This window comes from Rhinatrema bivittatum, chromosome 5 (assembly GCF_901001135.1).
Source record: "Rhinatrema bivittatum chromosome 5, aRhiBiv1.1, whole genome shotgun sequence".
Taxonomy (NCBI): domain Eukaryota; kingdom Metazoa; phylum Chordata; class Amphibia; order Gymnophiona; family Rhinatrematidae; genus Rhinatrema; species Rhinatrema bivittatum.
Window position 1 is genome coordinate 235,010,959 of NC_042619.1, and position 26,203 is coordinate 235,037,161.

Consider the following 26,203-nt stretch of genomic DNA (forward strand, 5'->3'; position numbering starts at 1 on the left):
AAGGTGGATAAGTCATTAAGGCCTGGATCTTGATGACCCTGAGTGCTGAAATGACCGCCACCAAAAAGATAACCTTCCAGGTCAGGTACTTCAGGTCATAGGTGCACAGCAGCTCAAAAGGAGCTTTCATCAGCTCAGCTAACACCATGTTGAGATCCCAAGACATAGTAGAAGGACTTAGGGGAGGCTTCAATTGAAGCAGGTCCCACATGAAGTGAACTATAGGCTGTACAGAGATGGGCGTACTATCTCCCCCTTGGTGGTATGCGGCAACTGCACTGAGATGAACTTTAACAGAGTTGATCTTTAAGCCAACCTCCGATAGGTGTAGAAGGTAGTCAAGCAGTTTTTGTGTGGGGCTAGAGAACAGATCTAGGGCCTTCTGCTCACACCACATGGAAAAGCTCCTCCACTTCAGTCTAGTGGAAGGTTTTCTAGAAGCCACTAGGATCAGAGACATCCTCTGAAAGATCAAGTGGCTGCTGGATTAACCTTTCAACATCTAGACTATGTGCGACAAGTCCTGGAGGTTTGGATGCTGCAATCTGCCTTGATCTTGCATGATGAGATCTGGAAGAGTCCCCAGACTGATCAGTCTCCAGATGGACAACTCCCGTAGGAGTGGAAACCAGACCTGTATCGGCCAGTGATGGGCTATGAGGATCATAGTCCCCCTGTCCTCATGAAGCTTCAATAGAGTCTTCGCAACTAAGGGAATTGGAGAATACACCTACAGTAAACCCTTGCCACAATGGCGGGCAAGGGGATCCTAGGCTGGTTTGCTGTGAGCTGTACAGGGAGCAGAACAGAGGCACCTTCCTGTTGCAGAGGGACATGAACAGATCTATGTCCAGGCTTCCCCAGAGGCGAAATATCCGATTCGCTACCCCATGGTCCAGGGACCACTCGTGAGGTCTGGAGGCTCAACTCAGCCTGTCCAGTACCACATTCTCCGTCCCTGCCAGGTACATGGCTCAGAGTATCATCCTGTGGGACAGGGCCCATGAGCAGATCTGGACTGCTTCTTGACACAGCAGGTATGATCCCGTGCCTCCCTGCTTGATGACATATCACATAACTACTTGGTTGTCTGTGTGGATCAGGGCAACTTTGTTGCAGTCAATCTCTGAAAGCCCATAGCGCATACATGATCACCTGAAGCTCCAGAAGTTGATTTGACAAAAGCGTTCCTGGGCGGACCAGAAACCCTGAATGATAAGCCCATCTGCATGGACGGTTGCAGCCATATGGCCCAACAATTTCAATATGTGCCAGGCTGACACTTGCTTGTTCTGTTGGATCCCTGCTGTGATGGTAGTCAAGGTGACAGCCTTCTGGCAAGGCAAGAAGATCCTGGCCTGAGCCATGTCTAGCAGGGCTCCTATGAAGTCCAAATGAGGTGACTGGCTGAGATGGTACTTCAGGTAGTTGAGAACGAACCCTAGTGACTCCAACACCCGAATGGGTCAAGCACATGGAACTAATGGCCCTAGCCTGAGATATGTTACAATGTATAAATTTACAATGTATAAAAAAATGTTACAATGTATAAATAGTAACATTTATACATTGTAACCACCAGTCATACTATTACTCTGTTATAATGTGAACCGATGTGATGTACGCCAACGAATGTCGGTATGCAAAAGCAAATAAATAAATAAAATGTGCTCTTGACCAGCTAATTGTCCAGATATGGGAAAACATGCACTTCCAGCCTGCGGAGGTGCACCACTACCACGGCCAGGCATTTTGTGAAGACACATGGGGCAGACAAGAACCTGAATGGCAACACCCGATACTGGAAGTGCTGATTTCCAACCACAAATCGGAGATACTTCCTGTGACTGGGGAAGATTTCAATATAAGTGTATGCATGCTTTAGATCGAGGGAGCATAGCCAGTTCCCTTTTTGTAAAAGGGGGGTCAAGATGCCCAGGGAAATCATCTAGAACTTTTCTTAGAAACTTGTTCAAAGCCCTTAGGTCTAGGATGGGACGGAGCACTCCTCTTTGGAATCATGAAGTACCTGGAATAGAATCCCTGCCCTCTTTGCCCTGGTGGTAGGAGCTTGACCTCTCTGGCCATTAAGAGGGAGCAGAGCTCCACTAGGAGTACCTCCTGATGCACTACTGATCCCAGATATGGGCATGGAGGGCAATTTGATGGGACACCTAATAGATTCAACTGGTACCCTTAGTGGACAATGGACAGAACTCACTGGTCCGTGGTTATACTGGGCCAATCGGTTGGCAAAGAACTGCAGCCTGCCCCCAACCAGAGGGTCCGTCATCTTGGGTATGGGCAACTGACTTACGTTCCCTATGGCCCAGTAAAAACCCTGTCACCGGAGTTGACTGAGGAGCTGGCTAGGGCTTGGGGGCTTCTCTGTTGCCTGGGAGGAAAATGGGAGCCCTGATGGCATTGACGGGAGCGAGGAGGTGGAGGATAGTACTTCCTTAGGCAAAAGACTTCTTTGGCCCTGGTTGAGGAGACGGGTCCTGTGTACTGGCGGAGAGTTGTTGGAGGGTCTCATGGTGGTCCCAAAGTTGGGCCACAGCATCCCTCACCCTCTCCCCGAAGAGATGTTCTCCAGTACAGCGAGTCATTCCCATACCTCTGATGGGCAATCTGAGGCCTACAGCGATGCCACTCTGTAGTCACCGATTCCCACTGCAGAGACTTGTAGGAAATATCCCAATTCTTGCTAACAGGGACAAACAGCTAAGATGGACCCTCTGATGTCAGTAAAAATGGACATTGGCCTATTTGGGCTATGTGCAGCTAAATGCAGGAAAAAAATGGACTTTGGCATTTGGCTATGTACAGCCAAATAGACACATATGAGAGGAGGACTGCTGTGTGACAAGCCGAAGAATTTATTAGCCTTGTTAGCCAAGCTGGCACCAAAATGGGGGAATCCGTGCTGCAATAAGCCAACGGGTGACCAACTTTGATGAAAACCTGGTATATCTTCAAGACAAAAAAATCTCATACTGTTGAGCTCTGTGGACCAGGACTCTGCAGAAATTGCAGACTACAAGTATGATTCCCGTGATGAGGATATTTTGCAAACAGACTATGTTCTGACTTTTGCCCTACCTATCCTAGCCGCCCTCTGCCAACAGAAGATTCCTCACTGAGGTCAGATATTTGTGAAATTTCTCTCCACCTGAGTCCTTGGAAATGTAGCTTAGCTTGGTACTCGGGTGTACCATGTGGGGTTATTTAGGAATGAACCTTGCACAATCGTGAGATTATTGTATCACACGTAGATTAGAAATGAGTATATTTGTGCAAATATACCCCAATACAAGGTGCCCTCACTATCTCACATTCTTACACACATGGTGTGACCTAGGGTTTTCATTTCTGCCTTTCATTCCTCCTTGTTATTACTATCATTTCTTCCTTTTATTATTGCATCATTAGTAGTTACGATTTTCACTATTATGCTTATTATCACTATCATTATTCACTTGTATTGTTAGTTCATTATTGTTCCATTTATTATGGCCTTATCAGGGTTACAGCTTGTTGGCTCATGTCATCTAGTCGAGACTTGCACAGTTAGCATGACGGTCAGGTTTAAACAGTAGGGGGGGGGGCTCCTTTGACAGCCCCTCCCTGATTAAAAAGGGGGTAAATGTAGGAAATATCCAAATTCTTGTTAACAGGGACAAGCAGCTAAGATGGACCCTCTGCCGTCAGTAAAAATGGACATTGCCCTATTTGGGCTACGTGCAGCTAACTGTAGGAAAAAAATGGACTTTGGCATTTGGCTATGTACAGCCAAATGGAAACATCAGAGCCTTCTCATTGCTGTGTACATGACAAGCCAAAGAATTTATTAGCCTTGCTAGCCAAGTGGACACCAAAATGGGGCCAAAAGTAATATCAGCACAGATGATGCTGTGTGGGAATCCGTGCTGCAATAATATTGGGGCCTCTCTTTATGGTCCTAAATGTCCATGCCGGGTCATAGTTTATCAGAGTTTGTCAGACCTGTGAAACTGTCATTCATCAGAAATGACCATTTGATGAACTGTACCAGTGAACAAAGAACTGAAAGAGTGGGAAGCTCTACTAATTAAAAGCCTTAATTATGCATTTACCTGACTATGCATGAGCAGATGAATTATGCATAGGTGAGCCCTAGAAAAGGGGAAAGTAAACAGCACTCTTGGCCGTCCATCGTGAGCCCATCGTTACCCATGTGAAGAGAAGGAGGTGACCCTTCTGTGTTCTGTGGCTTTCTCCCCTTGCTTTGCCATACATCCTAGGCTGAGGTGACTTGCAGAGTCTAAGAGACTTGAGAGTGAACAGTCCGTCTGCTCAGTGGCCATGACTGTGCTGGAGAACAGCATGAGAATGTAAGCTACTACCTGTCGCCTAATAAGAATCTTGGCTCCATTTCCAACCCCAGAGGTTAGTAAGATAGAGCTTATTAGTGTTCAAAAGTAAGTATTGGCTAAAGAGAGGTGAGACCAACAGAAATTAATGGTAATTTGATAAGCACTGGATGTTAAATATGCTTTTGTAACTATTGTCTTTCTTATAATGTGTCCCTAAATGCCTGTGTATTGCCTGACGCAAAGTGTTAAGCTTAGCCCCGTATAAGTTTGGAATAAAGGAAATTTGTTTTGTTTGGCAGTTTGGCTAATTTTCAAACAACAAACTGGAGGGTCGCAGGTAAATAGTAGGTACATACATAAATGAAGGCAGGGTTAGAAATCAAACTCTTCTCCCTATGACTCTCAATGCCATCTCAAAAACATCGTAGGTCACATGGACCTCGTGTTTTCTGCAATCTCCAGGCCCTTATGCACTAGCGACATGAGAGTGTCCGGCTACTGCTGAGGCAGTTGGTCATTCACTCCTGCACCTACTTCCAGATGTCCCACAAGTACTGGCTCATGTACCAGCTGATAGGCGGCAACGCGGGCAATAAGCATGGCACCTTGAAAAACTTTCCTCCCAAGAGCATCCATCGCTCTATGGTCCTTCCCCTGGGGTACCAAGGAATGAGTTCAAGAGCACCTGGCCCTCAAAGAGTGGATTCAACCACCACCAACTGGTAGGGCAGCTGATTATTTTCGAATCCGGCAGCCTTCTGGATGAGATAAATCCAGTCTGCCTTCTTATTGATGGGAAACACTATGAGGGGATGTTCCCATATTCTCAGCAGCAACTCCTTAAGAATCTCATGTACTGGGACCTCTACGATCTCCTTAGGAGGCGCCACAAACTGGAGGACCTCGAGCATTTTGTGCCTGGTATCCTCCTCCGTTAACTGAAATGGGATGGCTTCAGTCATCACCCTCACAAACCCTGCAAAGGTCAAGTCCTCAGGCAGAGACTTTCTTTGCTCCTCCGGAGAAGAGACTGAAGGGAGGCCCTCAGAGCAGGACTCTGAAAAGTCATCCCCCCCCCCCAGGGGTCATAGGGTTCCTCATTCTCACTAAAGGCAACAGGGAATGGGTCCCTAGGTGCTTAGCCTACATCCAGAGGTGCAGGCACTGGTAGAACTGGATGGGGAGTGGCAGGCCTCTGTGGAGCTTCCTCCTCAGAGGAACTGGTGACAACCACATCGGTAGGGGGAGGCCTCTGTGCCCTGCCGGGCACCAATGTCCCAGGTACAGACACCAACTGGGTCAGTAACGTACCAATGAGCACATTGAGCTGCTCCAGAAACAGTACGAGAATGGGTAGCACCAGGTCCAATGTCTGTGCCATAAGAGTGAAATCCTGCAGCACCTAGTCCACCACTAGCTGGACTCGATGTTCCTTCTGGAAGGAAGGAGAGGTAGCCAGATTTTTTGCGGACCCTTGAGTTGGATTGGTAACTAGTATGAGGACCAGTGGAGATTGTCATGGACCCCCAGCACCGATGGAAGATTGGCACAACTCGCCATGGGGACATCATGACAAAAGCCTGTGCATCCCTGTGCCCGGCACCATGCATCAACAGGGACCGGTGCCAATGCTTCTTTGGTTTCCCACAATGCTAGGCCCGGTCCTTCCCCGAGGCAGAGGAACCAGACTTCCTCGGCCTGGAGAAGTTTGACAATGGTCGGTCTCCGGTGCCCCATCCGCCGGCAACATTGAAGGAACAGACTGTCCCCACCGATGTTGATGGCTTGGTGTCCATCGGTGCAGCTCCTTGGTTCTTCAATACCAATGCTGCAGATGCCACGGACATCTTCGACCCAAAGAGCTGCTCCATCTTATTGAATCAAAGTTGATGTCCCTTTGGGGTCAACTGGGCACATATACAACAACCCCGGATGCCATGCGATGCCCCCTAGGCAGAGGACACATGTCTTGTGCAGATCCGTAATGGACATGGTCCTTGGGCACCAGGGACATCGCCAAAAACCAGACATGGCCATGATGGACAAAACAAAAGGGCAATAATGGAAGATGATGGTGGCAAAGAGTCAATGGCCGGCGAGCACCAATGCACCGCTATGGGGGAATCAACCGTGAAAGGAAATTTACCTTAATCGCTGAAAACCCTGACTAGGAGACAATACGGGAGGGCATTGAGAGAGACCCGGCGACAGAACAATGAGAAAAATCCTTAATAAAACAAATTTAAAAAAAAAAAAAAAAAAAGAAAAATCCTGAGAAAAACGTGAGAAAATGAAGTTTACCACAAGGCCAAAAAACTGCCATAGTGAGCTCACTCACACCGCAATGCTTACAGCTCTGCAGGGCTCCCTCACCCATGTGTGAGGACTTCCATCCTGCTTGTCCTCAGAGAAAAGAGTAAAACATTTTTTTTTTTAAATTATAAACATTTGATATCCTGTTTTTCCTAAGTTGATCATATGGTGGATTACATTAAAGGAACATTATCAAAATTACAACATATTAGGATGATCCTTACAGATATCGGCAGTGAGAGAAACATAAGATATGAGACTGGCAATGGGGTAAAGATAAAAATGTAGATGTGTGGTAGTGACAGGATGAAAAATGAGGTCAGTAAAAACAGAAAAGACGACTATAATAAAGGATACCTGACCGTTTTTAATGATGCACAGACGTCAAACCTTTTCCTTTGAAAAGGAAACAGTAGAACAAGGGGTTATGGCATGATGCGCTGGAGAGATAACTCAGAACTAATCAGGAAATATTTCTTCATGGAGAAGGTGGTGGAAATGCTTGGAATGCCCTCCCAAAAGAGGTGGTGAAGACAAGAATAGTTAATGAATTCAAAAGGGCAGATTTCTAAAGGCTTAACGAAAGGGATGGTGTAACATTTCTGCACAGGGATAATCTGCATGGAGTGGTAGTTACCACCCTTAACAGAATGCATGGGGTAACCTGCAGGGTGCTGCAGTTACTACTATAAGCAAATTGCTGGACAGACTGGATGAACCATTTGGTCTTTATCTGCCGTCATTACTATGTTACTATATAACTGGGAAAGTGAACTCAAAAGGAGCAATTTACTAACCTCTTAAAATAAGAGCTGCACTATAACTACTAAAGGTGAAAATCTCATGTTACTGATTCAGTAGATTGACAGATGACACACTGCTCTCTTAACAGCGCACCACAGTACGCCACATGCTTCCTCAAGAGTGCCTTCCAGCTTTTGCCACATATTGGCTAGTGAACGCAGGTTATCATGGCATGCTATATTTACCTGTTGGCTTTGCTCCATACTTCTGATCTTGAGCTGTTCCTTATCTCTTTGGGGAAGAAAAAAAAATCAGAATGAAATCTACCTGCTTCCCTGCAAAACATGATTTTTGCAAACATGTTAGGGAGTTAAACCATTTAATATGACTTTTTTTAAAATAAAGTTTGGTGGTAGCCTGGGATGGTCCTTTCATGCCTTTGAAAAGTTCAAAAGTAAAAAAAATAAATAAAGATGCCAGAACATGAAAACTGACCAACATGTACAGAAACTCTGTCCCTCTATAATTCAGTATGTCCCTGACACAATTTACAGATTAAAACAAGTCAGATGAGAATTCACAATTTGACCCACACATTTTGCTCCTTTTGAGAAAGTGGTACCTGACCCACAGGGTTCTCCATACAAATCCTCAAAGCACTAAGGGGTAGATTTTTAAAGAAGTATGCATCTATGTGTGCGTGCCTCCCGCGCTCACACATGGATGCACCAATTTTATAACATGCGTGCGCACGTTCTAAAATTGTTGGGCCACTCACACATGCACACTGGATTTTGTAATTCGCATGCGTATATGCGGGCAGTGTACGTAAAGGGGGGTACACATTGGAGAAATTACTTACCTGATAATTTTGTTTTCCTTAGTGTAGATAGATGGACTCGGGACCAATGGGTATAGTGTACTCCTGACAGCAGTTGGAGATGGATCAGATTTCAATCTGACGTCAGCCCTCGTACACATACCCCTGCAGGAAGTGCAGCTCTTCAATATTCTCCTCGAAAAGCAATTGTGGATATATGTATGACTGAATAATTTGATTAACTTTATAACTTGGAGAACTTGATTAATTTGAACTGGTTGAATTGGTTATAGCTGGAGACTGCCAGTGCCCTCAACCAAGAAACGTCAACACCCAGTAGGGTGGGTGTCTTAGTTGGAGGACAGCATGGCTTACCCGTGGAATCACTTGCTCTCGGGGATGTCACTCGAGAATTTCATGAATAACGGCAGCCGTGGGTGGGATGCTGAGTCCATCTGTCTCCACTAAGGAAAACGAAATGATCAGGTAAGTAATTTCTCCATTTCCTAGCATGTAGCAGATGGACTCAGGACCAATGGGATGTATAAAAGCTACTCCCAAACCGGGTGGGAGGCTGCCCATGGCCCACTTAGTACTGCCCTTGCAAATGCTGTGTCCTCTTGAGCCTGAACATCCAGGCGGTAAAACCTGGAGAAGGTGTGGATGGAGGACCATGTTGCCGCCCGACAGATCTCAGCGGGTGACAGCATCTTGGTTTCCGCCCAGGACACTGCCTGGGCTCTAGTGGAATGGGCCTTGACTTGTAAAGGTAGTGGCTTGCCTGCTTCTACGTAGGCCGCCTTGATGACTTCTTTGATCCAGTGGGCTATGGTTGCCTGCGAGGCCGCTTCCCCTTCCTTCTTCCCGCTGTGAAGGACGAATAGATGGTCCGTCTTTCATACGGATTCCAAATTTTCCAGGTATCGGACTAGGAGTCTGCCGATGTTGAGGTGGCGTAGACTGCGAGACTCTTCCGAATTCTTATGCTCATCTGGCGATGGTAGCGAGATAGTTTGGTTGAGATGGAAGTGAGAAACCACTTTGGGGAGGAAGGACGGGACCGTGCGTAACTGGATGGTTCCCGGGATGAGTCTGAGGAATGGCTCCCAGCAGAACAGTGCTTGTAGCTCTGAGATACGACGGGCCGAACAGACTGCCACCAGAAAGGCTGTCTTCAATGTTAACAGTCAGAGAGACAGGCTGCAAAGAGTTCTGAAGGAGGCTCCTGCTAAGAAATCTAGGACCAGGTTGAGGTTCCAAAGAGGCACCGGCCACTTTAGGGGTGGTCGGATCTGCTTGACTCCTTTCAGAAAGCGGGAGACATCCGGGTGAGAGGCTATGCTGCCACTCTTGCTCTTGTTCCGTAGCATGACAATGCAGCCACCTGTACCTTGATGGAGTTGAGAGACAATCCCTTCTGTAGTCTGTTCTGCAGGAATTCCAAAATCGCAGGAATTTTCACTGAGCGTGGAATGTCGTCGCGGTCCTCACACCAGGCTTCGAATACTCTCCAAATCCTTATGTATGTTAGGGATGTGGAGAACTTGTGTGCTCGGAGTAGGGTGTCAATTACTGCCCCCGACTATCCGCTCTCTCAGGAGAGTCCTCTCAATGGCCATACCGTAAGAGAATTGAGCTAGATACTCGTGGAGGATCGGTCCTTGTTGGAGCAGGTCTCTGTGTGGAGGTAGTGGGAGGGGGCTCCCTGTCAGCAGCCTTCGCATGTCTGCGTACAATGGTCTTCTTGGCCAGTCCGGGGCCACTAGAAGTACTGGTCCCCTGTGGTGTTCTATCTTGTGGATGATTGCGCCCAATAGGGGCCTTGGTGGGAAGGCGTATAATAGAGTTTCCTGTGCCCAGGTCTGTACCAGGGTATCGATTCCCTGGGACTGGGATTCTGGGGCAGAAGAAGCTGGGCACTTGGGCGTTGGACCGGTTTGCCAGGAGGTCCATGGTTGGTGTTCCCCAACGGTTTACTATCAATTGGAATGCTGTGGTCAACAGCCTCCATTCTCCTGGGTCTAGACTTTCTCTGCTGAGGTAATCCGCAGCGACGTTGTCTTTCCCCGTAATGTGGATGGACGAGATCTCTTGAAGGTTTGCTTCCACCCATGACATTAGGGGTCTATTTCCAGAGACACCTGTTGGCTTCTGGTTCCTCCCTGATGGTTGATGTAGGCCACTGTTGTGGCGTTGTCCGACATTACTCTGATTTGTCTCGGAGTCTGTGACCGAATCGTAGGCAGGCCAGTCTGATTGCCTGGGCTTCTAGGCGGTTGATGTTCCATCCCGACTTCTTTGTTCCATTGCCCCTGGGCGGTTAGCTCTTGGCAGTGCTCCCCATTCTCGTAGGCTGGCGTCCGTGGTGAGTAGGATCCAGGTTGGTGAGGATAGTCTCGCTCCCTGGCTCAGATGGCCTTCTTGTAGCCACCATCGTGGTTGGGTCCGAACTTTGTCCGGGAGCTGAAAATGTACGGTGTAGTTCTGGGACAGCAGATTCCATTGTGATTGTAATGAGCGTTGTAGGGGTCTCATGTGAGCTCTTGCCCATGGCACTACTTCCAGTGTGGATGCCATGAGGCCAAGGACTTGGAGGTAGTCCCATGCCGTGGGGTGAAGCTCGCTCAACAGGGTTCGCAACTGGGTCATCAGTTTTGATCTCCTTGTCGGTGTCAGAATGACCTTGTCTTGTTTGGTGTCGAACCGGTCTCCCAAGTATTCTAGAGATTGGGAGGGCTGCAGACAGCTCTTGTTTGTGTTGACCACCCACCCGAGGCTCTCCAGTAGAGTTTTGACTGTTGGTCGCCTGGTGGCTTTCCTCTGGGGATTTTGCCCTGATCAGCCAATCATCTAGATAAAGGTGTACGAGGATTCCTTCCTTCCTCAGTGTTGCTGCCACTACCACCATGATTCTTGGTGAATGTCCGGGGTGCTGTGGCTAACCCGAATGGTAGTGCCCAGAACTGGTAGTGATGGTTCAGGATCGTGAAGCGTAGAAAACGCTGATGCTCTTGGTGGATCAGAATGTGTAGGTAGGCTTCCGACAGATCCAGGGATGTAAGGAACTCTCCCGGTTGTATCGCCCTTATTACCAAGCATAGGGTTTCCATGCAGAAGTGAGGAATCTTCAGGTGGCGGTTGACAGACTTGATGTCCAGGATGGGCCTGAACGTTCCTTCTTTCTTGGGAACGATAAAATAGATGGAATAATGTCCAGTATTTATTATTGTGCGGGCACCGGTGTTATAGCCTCTAAGGCTAGCAATCTGGTCAATGTAGCTTCCACTGTCATCCTATTGGAAGGTTTGTGGCAGGAGGATTCCACAAGCTTGTCCGGATGGAGGTGGTAGAAATCCAAGTAATATCTCGAATGATGGCTAGGACCCTCTTGTCCGAAGTTATCTTAACCCATCTTTGGTAGAATAGGGCAAGTCTGCCCCCTATGGCTTCTTCCTTTGGACGGGTCGGCTGATTTTCATTGTGGGGTGTGGCTGGGGGCCTGGGCCCGAGCTGGCTCCCCTTTTGTTGTGCTTGTTCCGAAAGGATTGGCTCCTGCCTGCGGAGCGAGCCACTTGATATGTGCTTCTGTATGGGATGAAGTGCTGTGATCCTCTGCCCCTGGAAGTTCAGGGGAAGGGTCGCTAGTTTCTCTTATTCCTGTCCTCCGGTAAACGCGGCAGTGGGGATTCACCCCATTTGTTGGCTAGTTTCTCTAGTTCGCTTCCGAACATGAGGGTTCCCTTGAAGGGCATCCTTGTGAGTTTCGTTTTGGAAGATGCGTCGGCCGACCAGCTTTGGAGCCAAAGTTGTCTTCTGGCTGCCACGGCTGATGACACTCCTCTAGCTGCGGTGCGCACCAGATCAGAAGCAGCATCCGTGAGGAATGATACTGCTGGTTCCAGGGCTTCCCCAAGAGTGTTGTTCCTGGTCTGTGATAAGCAGGCACGTGTCACCACGGCACAGCAGGCCGTGATCTGTAGAGACATAGCGGAGATATTAAAGGACTGTTTGAGGATGGATACCAGACGTCTGTCCTGAGCATCCTTGAGTGCTGCTCCTCCCCTCCACTGGGATAGTAGTGCGCTTCCAAATCGTGCAGACCATGGCATCCACTTTCGGACATGCCAGGAGATGTTTGGCAGCTGGGTCCAGAGGGTACATGGCTGCCAGAGCACGCCCCCCTTTGAACGTAGTCTCCGGGGCATCCCATTCCAGGTCAATTAGCTGCTGGACGGCTTGTAATAGTGGGAAATGACGGGAGGTCTGACTGAGTCCCTCTGGTAGGGGATTTGTCTTAGGTTCCCCCCAAGGCACTTGTGCCCGGGATAGCAAGTTCTTTCAAGCTATGTGTGACCAGGTCTGGAAGCTCGTCCTTGGTGAAGAAGCGCCTCATGGTTCGGTGGGGCCCTGTCCCCGGAGGGAGTTCCCCTTCCTCCAGGGGTTCTGATTCCTCATCTGATTTGTCCATGTCCCCGAAGATGGGGCTTCTGGGCGGTGGAATCACTTCCCTGGGCATAGAGGGTCCTGGGATGTTGGGATCCTCTGGTGGAGGTTGTGGCCGTATTATTGGAGGCCCCGGTTGCATGTGGACGAAGGTATGCAAGCCTTTGAAGAATTCCACCCAGGATATAGATGCTGGGTCTAAATTAAGAGGCGCTGTGTCCCTGGGGAGCCCCATTTGAGGGAGGGTCCCGCTGGGAGACGCTAGGTCCAGTGTACTGTTCGAGAAGCTGGAACCCGGCACCGGCTGGGGAGGGCCATGGGCTGGATCCCCCAGGGCCTCCTCGCACTGTATATACAGGGCCATGGCCTCCTCATGCTGTGCAGCTCTAATGTGGCATGCTGGGAAAAGGCCCTACGCCTCGAGCTTCTTTTCCAGTGGTGCTATGGCTTGTGCACGTAAAATACAGTTATGCGCTCCGGTGTGTCGAAGTTGTATGAGTAGGATTGGTACACGCTCAGGGAGATGTGCGCATTGTGTGCGCACAGATCAAAGTAATGCGCCCGGCACAGTAAGCGCGTGGCTATGCGCCTCGCTTGTGCGCACGGTATTTGGGCGTGCGACATTCTGTGCACAAGGTATTTGTGCGCACGGCTCGCCTCTATGCACACGGATCGGGACGGCGGACAGGGCGGCGAACAGATCAAACTGGTGATGGCGACCACGCGGACAATATGGCGACCCCCTCAGAGGGTCTCCACGTGGGAGGACCCTCGGATCTGACTGGGGTCTAGCCCTGCTAGGGCTGACCAACCCGGTGGCACTGGTCCCGGCTGGCGACCAGTGCGACTCCTCGAGCTTTGGAGACCGGAGACTTTTAAATAGATTTCTACCTTACCTTGTCTCGGCGCTTCCTGGTCTCGTTCCGGGCGGTCTCCAGCTGCGGAAGGAGAGGAAAAATACCTTCACTGCCGCACTCGAAGTTGCACTCTCTGCCTCTCAGCCTCACCTGATGTCGGGGGCTAGGTCCCCGCTGAGGGTCGGCCGCCGGACCGAGGCTTACCTCCGAGGGATCGCAGAAATCACCTCGGGAATTCTCAACTGGGGGAGGGACCCAATGGGTGTCACCGCAAGAGAGCGGGGCTCGTCTGTAGAGGTAAGATTTCTTCTTGTTTTGGTTTTCCTTGCTAAATTACTCTAACTCTGTGCTAGTGTGCATAGAGTCCTGAACTGCTAAGGAGACGTAAAATACTGGAGAGCTGCACTTCCTGCAGGAGTATATGTACTAGGGCTGACGTCCGCTTGAAATCTGATCCTTCTCCAACTGCTATCAGGAGTACACTACACCCTAGGAAAATGCAAATTTTGCACGGCGACATCCTGGCCTTCCCAGTTCCCTCCCCCTATTCTTCTAACCTCTCCAACCCCTAAATGTTACCTTTTTCTTCCCTTGTTTTTCAACTTACTTCAGGGCCCGACCTGAAGTAAGTTGCATGTGCCAGCAGCTGGCTGGCATGCGAATCACCGGAACAGCGAATGAATGGCATTGTCCCAGCCCGCCCCCAAGCCTGCCCCTTCAAAGAGGCCCACGGCATTTCTGCGCATAACAGGGGTTACACGCGCGTGGCTGGGCCCCTTTGAAAATGCGCATAACGCGCGCGCAAGGCCCAACCACACTCGTAACCCCCATTTTTAACACGCACAGGGGATTTAAAATTCGGTTGTAAATCCAGTTTTTCAAAAAAGAAAATCTCTCCCCCAAGAAAAAGATCTAGCTATCTGTATAGTCACACATACATGGATTTTCTGGTTTTTCCTGGAAACTTAGGTGCATTATAAAGATTCTCAAATGCTGGAGACTAGCAATTTGGTGGAAATTGAACTTGGAACCCAAATGCATGTACTAAGTCTTAAAGCACTCCTGAATTAAGAGTGCTGCTATAGCACTCACAGTCCTTTGAAGGGCCAAGCAGGGAAACACCTAGTGAGACTGATCAAAAGAACTGCATTGGAAACAGCTCTGAAGTGAAAAGGACCCTGTTCTCCTTTCTATAGGAAGTCTCTGCAGTAACTTATAAGACAAAGGATGCAGGAGAAAATGAGGAATATTTATAGGTTTGCTTTGAATTGCTATTTCTTCACAATCTACCTATTTTACCCATTTAGTACCATCATACATCTTTTACATACACATTCATTCCACTCTCCACCCCACAAAAAAGGGATTTAAGAGACAACATGAAAGCACGTCCACTATCTGCTGGAGATAGACAATACTAGCAGGCTGATGTTAGCACAGATGCATACGAGGAGTAATACCAAAAAGCCTGTTCTCTGCCTCCATCTGCTAGCAGGAGTGCATAACCCATTTGTAATGGGCTGGCCTGACTGAACTTACGAGGAAAAGGGGATTTAACAGACTAACATGAAAGGCACATCAAGGTATAAACATCACAGGATAATAAACTGGTGTGCTTTACAGTTTAGAGTCTAAAACTGGATATAAATCACAAACCACTGCTAGATAATTAGCAGCATAGCAAAATGACAAAATCCAGGCTTTGACAAGCCAAATCTGAATTAATTCTGGTGAATCTACCTTCGGAAAATATAAATGCTCTCTTGCCACTGGATTCCAAAGGGTACAGGACTTCCAAAACCAGATCCCCCTTTGAAATTCTTCAGGCAATTTTAATGAAAACGTTTGTGTCAATTCTCAGTTTGTTTTTCTGTCTCTGATAGTCGGGCTCTTTTGAACAACTAACATGGTTGCCTTCATTTAAAGTGACTGAATGTTTTAATTACAACCAATCGTGACTTACAATTTTACATTCCCAGGATGTTCTACAGATGTCCCCATGTAATGATACTCCCATCTCTAAATCACTGCCTGCAAACACCGTGGCTTTTAATGAATCAGACTATTCCATTTGATCTTACTATTGAGACCGGTCGGCTCTTCAGAATGGAGCTTGAAAATCCACTGATGTTCTCTCCGATATAGTAAACTTCACGATTACCACCTCTTCTGTTTAATATGGACTATCACAAACCATCTCAAATCCTGAACATGATGTCTTTCTTTTATACAATGTGACACCATGGGAGCTGATTCTTTCATGTTTTTTTAAACTTTAGTGTTCCCCAATACATAATCTTAAAGATCTGGAGGTCTGTCCCACATAGATTTTATTGCAAGGACATTTAATAATATAAACAACAAAGCTGCTTTGACAAGTGGTGAAGTGTTGGAATCTAACTAGATAAATGAAGCTTGACCGACGTGCCCGCAAATGCGCAGTAGAGAGCAGCTCTACTGCGCATGTGCGGGCGAGCACGTCAGTCTTAGGCAGCGTCAAAAAAAACCAAAAAACATGGCGGCAGCGGTGGTAGCAGCGGCAGCGGGCAGCGGTAGCGGGCGGTAGCGGCGGCGGTAGCGGCAGCGGTGGTGGGCGGTGGCGGTAGCGGTAGCGGGCGGCGGCGGTAGCGGGCGGCAGCGGAGGCGGTAGCGGCGGGCGGCAGTGGCGGCGGTAGCGGGCGGCGGTGGCGGGCGGCGGCGGTAGCGGCAGCGGCCAGTAGCGAGGGAGGGAGGAGAGAGAGAGAGGGAGGGAGGGACGGACTAAGTGGGAGGGACGAAGAGAGAGAGTGGGAGGGAGGTGACTGAGTGAGAGGGAGGGATTGAGTGAGGGGGAGGGAGTGAGGGGGAGGGACTGAGTGAGGGGGAGTGAGCGGGACTGAGGGAGAGGGAGGGAGTGAGTGGGACTGAGGGAGAGGGAGGGAGGGAGTGGGACTGAGGGAGAGTGAGTGGGACTGAGTGTGAGTGAGAGGGAGAGAGGGGGAGGGAGTGAGTGAGACTGAGTGGGAGGGAGGGACTGAGTGAGAGGAGAGGGAGGCTGGGGAGGAGTGGGTGAGTGGGTGGGAGGGAGGTAGGGGAGAGAGAATGAGGGAGGTAGGGGAGAGAGAATGAGGGGGAGGTGAAAGACAGAGGGATGTAGCCCGTTTTAACGGGCTTAACGGCTTGTATATATATATTTTTGTTGATATTTAAATTTTATCTGTAAAGTCTGATCACAAATCGAACAATGTCCACATTTATAATGCCCCAAAGGACTTTTGTCATCTATCGTTAGATATCTTGTATTCTTATCTAGTAACGTTAAAGGACACAAAAATAAGTTTTTGCTTCTGGAAAATGTCATCCGGAAATCTAAATCTTCCAAATCAGGAACCATTTTAATTATCTGCCAATGTGTGCAAATGCTTCTGATAATTTATTTAAAACTTTTTTTTTATATCAGCATTCATAAGGACATCATACCGGTTTACAGTATAACAAAAATGTTTGAAAATACATGCAACAGGGAAATAGTAAACTAGGGGTGGGGGATATATAGAGACAAGATAGTACAACCGTAGAGAAATTCTTAAGATGAGAGAAATTAACATAAGGGAACTGTAAAAACATTTCGATGGGGAAAGTCACAATTGCTAGGTTTATATACAAAGTCACAATTGCTAGGTTTATATACAAGAAAGCATAGACATATGAGTACATAGTGGTGGAGTTAATTCTTGGAAAGTGGTAATGAATCTATTCTGGTACAGGAGGGAGGGGGAGAGGGCTGTTAATCTGGGAAGGCCTGTTTAAACAACCATGTTTTTAGTTTCTTTCTAAATTTGAGGTAACAAGATTCGAGACGGAGATTAGGGGGCAGGGAGTTCCACTGTGAGGGCCTGCGATTGTGAGGGCACGCTCCCTTGTGGATGAGAGGTGTGCTGTTTTTAGAGAGGGCATTTGCAGGGTTCCTTTATTGATTGTTCTAGTGGGCAGATTCATGTGTGCAGATGTGAAGGGTAGATCGAGCCAGTTGGAGTGGTGGGAGTAAATAGCTTTGTGGATGATAGTGAGGGTTTTATATAGGATGCGGGAGGGGATGGGAAGCCAGTGTAGGTCTTTGAGAATGGGGGTAATATGGTCTGTTTTATGGACATTTGCTATGATTCTTGCCATAGCGTTTTGGAGCATTTGGATAGGTTTTATGGTGGAATGAGGGAGCCCTAGGAAGAGTGAGTTACAGTAGTTTAGCTTGGAAGAGAGGGTGGTTTGGATCACGGTACGGAAATCATGGAGTGAAGTAAGGGCTTTAGTTTCTTTAGAACGTTGAGCCTATAGAAACCTTCTTTAAGGATGGAGCTAAGGACTCCAAGGTCATTTTCCTTGAGATAGGAGAATATTTGGTAACACGTTACTGTTTTGGAATAGATGACAAAAGTCCTTTGGGGCATTATAAATGTGGTCATTGTTCAATTTGTGATCAGACTTTTCAGATAAAATAATTTAGACGTCAAACAATATATATATATATATATATATATATATATATATATATATATATATATATATATATAATAAGCTCCAGCACTTCACCACTTGTCAAAGCAGCTTTGTCGTTTATATTATTAAATGTCCATGCAATAAAATCTATGTGGGACAGACCACCAGATCTTTAAGATTACATATTGGGGAACACTAAAGTTTAAAAACATGAAAGAATCAGCTCCCATGGTGTCACATTGTATAAAAGAGAGATATCGTGTTCAGGATTTGAGATGGTTTAGATCAAATGAAATAGTCTGATTCATTAAAAGCCACGGTGTTTGCAGGCAATTAGAGATAGGATCGTCATTACATTATAGAGTATCCTGGGAACATAAAATTGTCACGATTGGTTGTAATTAAAACATTGTCACTTTAAATGAAGGCAGCCATGTTTGTTTTTCTCTTTGTTTCTAATAATCTGGCTCTTTTGAACAACTAACGTTTTAGTTAAAATTGCCTGAAGAAAAGAATGTTCTTTTAACTTTGTATTTCCTCGCACTGCAGAACCAGCCCTGATGCAGCATTAGTGAAACGTTGGCAACGTTAGAGTTACCTTTGCTGAAAATAAAAATAAAAAATGTGTTAATTTTGCCAAAGATCAAAAATACAGAAAACGTTCAAGATAAGTGCACAATTTATTGATTTTAAGAAATATATCTGGACGTTGGGCAAGATTAAAGTGGATACGTTTTCAGGTCTCCGGCAAAAGCATATTCATGAAAGAGTGGCAAAGTGTGAACAAACCTAATATGATTGCTTTCACTACAGAGAACAGCAATGATTTTGTTAACAGTTTTTAAAAGAGGAATTTAAAAAAATTAAAACTTTTTTTTGCATTAAAAATAAAATGAGGTTTTTAGACCCGTGATTATAACAACTGGTTATCTAGAATTTGATTTTATTATATTCTCAACCAAATTTGAGGTCTTTTCCTCTTCTTGAAAAAAAATTCTTATAATAAAAATCAATGTAATTTTGTAAAATAAGGAAAATATTAGTTGAGAACATTGAAGATACAAGTAATCATTTGATTGTGAGGTCATAAAGAAGAACCTTTTTTGGAGACCTATATGAATAATTGGTGGTTTATACACACTAGTCATTTCTGTTCTTGTTGATCAGACACTAGTGGTCCCCTAATATTGTGCACCTGTACCAGCAGATGGAGACGGAACAAACTGAAGTCTCAGTGTATATATACCCATGCAGTGACATCAGCCTGCCGATATTCTCTGTTTCCAGCAGATGGTGGACGTGCATCTCCCTTCTGGGGATTGCTTCATTTTGAAAAAGGAGAATTTAGGATATTTCATTTGCCCTGCTTCCCTGTGATGATATCAAAAGGTCTTTCCCCCAGTTGAGAGTTCCTGAGGTGATTTCCGTGGTCCCTCAGATGAGTGCACTGCTTGCATTAGAAGAAAGAGTATATTTAATAACATAAGAAATTGCCATACTAGGTCAGACCAAGAGTCCATCAAGCCCAGCATCCCGTTTCCAACAGTGGCCAATCCAGGCTACAAGTACCTGGCAAGTACCCAGACACTAAGTAGATCCCATGCTACTGAAACCAGTAATAGCAATGGCTATTACCTAAGTCAACTTCTCTTCCAAGAACTTATCCAAACCTTTTTTTAAAGCCAGCTACACTAACTGCACTAACCACATCCTCTGGCAACAAATTCCAGAGCTTAATTGTACACTGAGTGAAAAAGAATTTTCTATGATTAGTTTTAAATGTGCTACTTGCTAAATTCATGGAGTGCCCCCTAATTCTTTTATTTGAAAGAGTAAATAACTGATTCACATTTACCTGTTCTAGACCTATCATGATTTTAAAGACCTCTATCATATCCCCCCTCAGCCGTCTCTTCTCCAAGTAGAGCAGCCCTAACCTCTTCAGCCTTTCCTCATAGGTGAGTTGTTCCATTCCCTTTATCATTTGTCACCCTTCTCTGTACCTTCTCCAGTGCAACTATATCTTTTTTGAGATATGGCGACCAGAACTGTACACAGTACTCAAGGTCGGTCTCACTTTGGAGAGATATAGAGGCCCTATGGCATTTTTTCATTTTATTCACCATTCCCTTCCTAATAATTCCTAACAGTTTGCTTTTTTTTTTTTTTTTTTTGACTGCCATAGCACACTGAGCAGACGATTTCAATGTATTATTCTCTGATGCCTAAATCTTTTTCCTGGGTGGTAGCTCCTAATATGGAACCTAACATTGTGTAACTACAGCATGGGTTATTTTTCCCTATAATCATCACCTTGCACTGGTCCACATAAAATTTCATCTGCCATATGGATGATCAATCTTCCAGTCTCGCAAGATCCTCTTGCAATGTATCACTATCTGCTTGTCATTTAACTACTCTGAATAATTTTGTTTCTGCAAATTTGATTACCTCACTTGCTATATTTCTTTCCAGACCATTTATAAATATAATGAAAAGCACTGGTCCAAGTACAGATCCCTGAGGCACTCCATTATAGTTTATGTTAGACATGAAACTGCATTTACAATATTAGAATTATAGGAAGACATTTTCTCTGACAGAAAAGACAGTTCTGTCACTATCTCTACTAACATCTCAGAGCTCTTAGAATAGACACATTGGCATTAGCAGCAGACAACTACATGATTGCTTTGCAAATACCAGTAGTGTATCTGCTTCTGTAAGATAAGTCAGTCAGTCTTAGGAAGATACATCTGTTACTTTAGATTAAGGAAGTAGATCATCCCTGGCTGTATGCCCAGAGTTGTACCGCAGCCCAGAGCTGCTATTAAGGAAAATCATTCTTGGCTGTATGCCCTGAACTGGCTTACTGCCCAGAAAAGCTAAGTCTGCAAAAAAAGGAAGTACCTATCTACAATCAAATACATGCCCAGCTAGGCAGGAAGAAGCTTTCTGTAGCTTAAAATATATATTATCTTATTTGCAGTTAAAATGCAGAAACCATTCTGATAAGAGAAATTATTCTGAAATCATACATTAACTGCATTTCTTTCAAGTGTTTAACGTTTGGAAGTGACATTAAGAAGATATTAGGGTCTCAAAAGAAGTAACTACATTATTTATTTAGATTTTCATACTACACTTTTCAGCACTTCAAAGGGTACATCAAATGGCTTACAATCTAATTTTGTACCTGAGGCAATGGAGGGAAGAGTGACTTGCCCAAGCTCATAAGGAGTGACAAGGGGATTTGAACACTTGTTTCCCTGGGTGATAGCCCACTGCTCTAACCACTAGGCTACTCCTCCACACAGAATAAAGGGGGATAGCATACCTCTATTTTAGTGAGAGATGAGTCACACCTGAGCACCTTACACTTAACAATTCATGGACCCCCACATACAGGCCAATACAATACAGTGCGCTCCGACAGAGCACACTGTTAACCCGCGTTTGGACGCGCTAGCTTTACCCCTTATTTAGTAAGGGGTAACAGCGTGCCAAAAATGCGCGCCCAACCCCCCGAAACTAATAGCGCCCGCAACATGCAAATGCATGTTGATGGCCCTATTAGTTATTCTCGCGCGATACAGAAAGTAAAATGTGCAGCCAAGCCGCACATTTTACTTTCAGAAATTAGCGTCTACCCTAAGATAGGCGTTAATTTCTCTCGGTACCGGGAAAGTGCACAGAAAAGCAGTAAAAACTGCTTTTCTGTACACCCTCCGACTTAATATCATGGCGATATTAAGTTGGAGGTCCCAAAAGTTTAAAATAATCAAAAATTAAAAAAAAATAAATTTTAAATCGGCCCGCAGCTCGCAGGTTGAAAACCGGACGCTCAATTTTGCCGGCGTCCAGTTTCCGAACCCATGGCTGTCAGTGGGTTTGAGAACAGAACCGGCAAAATTGAGCGTCCGCTGTCAAACCCGGTGACAGCCGCCGCTCCTGTCACAAAAGAGGCGCTAGGGACGCGCTAGTGACTCTAGTGCCTCTTTTTACCGTGGGCCCTAATTTGAATAAATTATTTTTCTGAATCGCACGCACAGGAGAGTGGCCTGTGCGCACGCTGGGAGAGCGGGCGCTCGCCCCCTCTCCCGCGATTTTTACTGTATCGGCCTGGTAGTGTGATGGCAAGAACAGAGGATACCAAACCATACAGTCAGAGAGTCCTAGACTATTAGTTCAGTCTTGGCTGTCATTCTATTCTGGATGTTATCCCAATATCAGTTCCAAAATTAGAAATATATAAGAATGTGGCTTTGGAAGCAGTCTTTGGCACAGAGTGGGCTACTGATCCAGATTACAGGCCACAATGACCACTGTGACCCCAGCACTGCAGTCCCTAGTCCCAGAGAGCCAGAGCTGATGCCCTTGCCTCAGAGGGACCACCAGATTTGCCCTACCTAACCACCAAGTGGACTGGAACTCACCCAACTGCCTTGAATTACCTGGCCAAGCAAGCTGAGTAGGACATAAGTATTAATTAGTAACTCTCTCATTTATCTTTGTTCCTAGTTCAGTCTCAGAAATAGCTTGTGTTCTTATATAATCCTATTACTACTTATCGGTATATTGTTTTTGCTGCTTATATTGCATGCTTATTGCCATTGTCTTTTACAATATATATTTCTTAGTGTCTCTTATTTCAATACAAGGCAAATATCCCACCCCACGGCCACACTATACCTTCTTAACCTGCTAGCTTTTTCATTTTTATTAACCCGCTAAGCTATACCTATCTAGAAGGCCTAAGAAGGGAGCCAAGGATGCAGGGCTAAGCAAGCCCTCAGTCCAGGAACACCGAATAAAATCTCCACTGGAAAACACCTTGGACCACTCATTCAGCTGGTCCACCAAACTAATCTTAGGAAATTTCTCTTTATCAGACACAAGACCCAAACTCCAGAACACATACAGATAAGCTATCTTACCATTTGCTGAGGCAAAGAATATTGGCAGGCTGAGGTAAAGACAGGACAGGGTGATATCAGCAAATCAGTTGCTCTCTGCCCCCATCTTTCGGTAGGGAAGCATAACCTACTTGTCTGGTGGGACGAAAAGAAAGCAGCATTGCTTTCCTGTAAACAGGTGTTCTCAACATAAGAAATTGCCATACTGTGTCAGACCAAGGGTCCATCAAGCCCAGCATCCTGTTTCCAACAGAGGCCAAACCAGGCCACAAAAACCTGGCAAGTATCCAACATTAAGGAGATTCCATGCTACTGATATCAGAAATAGCAGAGGCCATTCCCTAAGTCAACTTGATTAATAGCAGTTAATGGACTTCTCCTCCAAGAACTTATCCAAAGCTTTTTTAAATCCAGCTACACTAACTGCACTAATCACATCCTCTGGCAATAAATTCCAGAGCTTAATTGTGCGTTGAGTGAAAAATAATTTTCTCCGATTAGTCTTAAATGTGCTACTTGCTAACTTCATGGAGTGCCCCCTAGTCCTTCTATTATATGAAAGTGTAAATAACAGATTCACATCTACTCATTCAAGACCTCTCATGATTTTAAAGACCTCTTATCATATCCCCCCCCCTCAGCCATCTCTTCTCCAAGCTGAACAGCCCTAACTTCTTTAAGCCTTTCCTCATAGGGGAGCTGTTCCAACCCCTTTATCATTTTGGTCTCCCTTCTCTGTACCTTATCCATCGCAACTATATCTTTTTTGAGATGCAGCGACCGAAATTGTACACAGTATTCAAGGTGCGGTCTCACCATGGAGCAATACAGAGGCATTATGATATTTTCCGATTTACTAACTGATATCATCTATCTGTGAGGATGTTAGCCCTCACAGATGGGTGACATCAGATACAGCCTGGCACAAAAAACTTTTGTCAAAGTTTCTAGATCTTTGACTGGCACACTGAACATGCCCAGCATGCCATTATCCGCACGTCCTCAACGGGTCCCCCTGTCTCGTAACAGAATTCACAAGCAAAAAAATAAAAAACTCAGGAGATCCAGGGTTTCCTGAGGACTAATATCCTGCTGTCCTAGTTACCTGTAATAGGTAAGCAACTCTGCTTTCTCCAAGGACAAGCAGGATGGAAGTCCTCCAGATGGGTAAATACCAAGCTACAGGCTGCTCCTAGCAATGAACACAACCAACCTGCACTGAAAACAGGTGCCAACAGGCACAAAAACAACTGCAGTGCCATTGATAAGATACGTAGGGAGCCTGATCCCAAATCATAGGTCTTGGGTAGGGCAATGGAGAAATTACTTACCTGATAATTTTGTTTTTCTTAGTGTAGACAGATGGACTCACGACCAATGGGTATAGTGTACTCCTGCTAGCAGTTTGAGACGGATCAGATTTCAATCTGACGTCAGCCCCTAGTACATATACCCCTGCATTAAGTGCAGCTCTTCAGTATTCTCCTCGAAAAGCATTGTGGATATATGTGTAACTGACTGATTGATTAACTTAATAATTTGGTTAACTTGGATAACTTCATAACTTGGTTAAACGTTAAACTTTATTATCTTGATTAACTTGAACTGGTTGATTGACTATATAGCTGGAGACCGCCAATGTACTCAACCGGAAAGCGTCAACACCCGGCAGGGTGGATGCCCTAGGTAAATGAAAAAATGGCTTACCCTTGAACATTTGAAGGCCCTGCATGACGGCAGCCAAGGGTGGGATGCTGAGTCCATCTGTCTACACTAAGGAAAACGAAATTATCAGGTAAGTAATTTTTCCATTTCCTAGCGTGTAGCAGATGGACTCAGGACCAATGAGATATATAAAAGCTACTCCCGATCTGGGTGGGAGGCTGCCCGTGACCCACTTAGTATTGCCCTTGTAAATGCTGTGTCCTCCCGAGCCTGAACATCCAGACGGTAGAATCTGGAGAAGGTATGGATGGAGGACCATGTAGCCGCCCTGCAGATCTCGGCAGGTGACAGCATTCTAGTTTCTGTCCATGATACTGCCTGGGCTCTGGTAGAATGGGCCTTGACCTGTAGAGGTGGTGGCTTGCAGCTTCTACGTAGGCCGCCTTTATGACTTTCTTGATCCAGCAGGCGATGGTTGCCCGTGAGGCCGCTTCCCCTTGTCTCTTTCCGCTGTGAAGGACGAAAAGGTGGTCCGTTTTTCGTACCGGCTCGGACATTTCCAGGTATCTGGATAGGAGTCTGCCGATGTTGAGGTGGTGGAGACTACGGGCTTCTTCCAAATTCTTCCGGCCATCCGTCGTTGGTAGCGAGATGGTCTGGTTAAGGTGGAAGTGTGAGACCACTTTGGGGAGGAAGGAGGGGACCGTGCGTAGTTGGATGGACCCCGGGGTGAGCCTGAGAAACGGCTCACGGCAGGACAGTGCTTGTAGTTCCGACATGCGGCGGGCTGAACACACTGCCAGCAAAAACAGTCTTCAAGGTTAACAGGCGAAGGGACAGGCCTCGTAGGGGTCTGAAGGCGGTTCCTGCTAGGAAGTCCAAAATGAGATTGAGATTCCACAGCGGTACCGGCCACTTTAGTGGTGGGCGAATGTGTTTGACTCCTTTCAGGAAGCGTGACACGTCCGGGTGAGAGGCTATGCTGTCGCTCTCGGAGCCGTAGCATGACAGGGCAGCCACCTGTACTTTGATGGAGTTGAGGGACAGGCCCTTCTGTAGTCCGTTCTGTAAGAATTCCAGGATCATGGGAACTGTGAATAAGCGTGGCTTGATGTTGTGGTCTTCGCACCAGGCTTCAAATACTCTCCAGATCCTTATGTACGTTAGTGATGTGGAGAACTTGCGTGCTCGGAGGAGGATGTCGATTACCGCCCCTGAGTACCTGCTCTTTCTCAAGTGAGTCATCTCAATGGCCAGACCGTAAGAGAGAATTGAGCTGGGTCCTCGTGGAGGATCGGACCCTGTTATAGCAGATCCCTGTGTGGGTGACAGCCTCCATTCTCCTGGGTCTAGACTTTCCCTGCTGAGGAAGTCTGCCAGGATGTTGTCTCTCTCAGCGATGTGGACGGCGGAGATTTCCTGGGGGTTTGCTTCCGCCCACACTACTATTTCTAGGGACACCTGTTGGCTTCTGGTTCCCCCCTGCCGGTTGATGTAGGCCACTGTCGTGGCGTTGTCCAACTTTACTCTGACCGCTTTGTTTTGAAGTCTGTGGATGAACCGCATGCAGGCTAGTCTGACTGCTCACGCTTCTAGGTGGTTGATGTTCCATCC

The 26,203-nt window shown here is 46.4% G+C and overlaps 1 protein-coding gene across 2 annotated transcripts in view; it reads right to left on the reverse strand.

Annotated features, from left to right (window-relative positions):
- The window catches only part of MORC3 (MORC family CW-type zinc finger 3), a 246,006-nt gene that overhangs the window by 69,432 nt on the left and 150,371 nt on the right, over positions 1–26,203 (reverse strand). For both annotated transcript variants that reach the window (XM_029603483.1, XM_029603485.1), the window contains one exon: positions 7,658–7,703. In XM_029603483.1, coding sequence (XP_029459343.1) covers positions 7,658–7,703 — 46 coding nt within the window. The remainder of the gene's footprint in view (positions 1–7,657; positions 7,704–26,203) is intronic.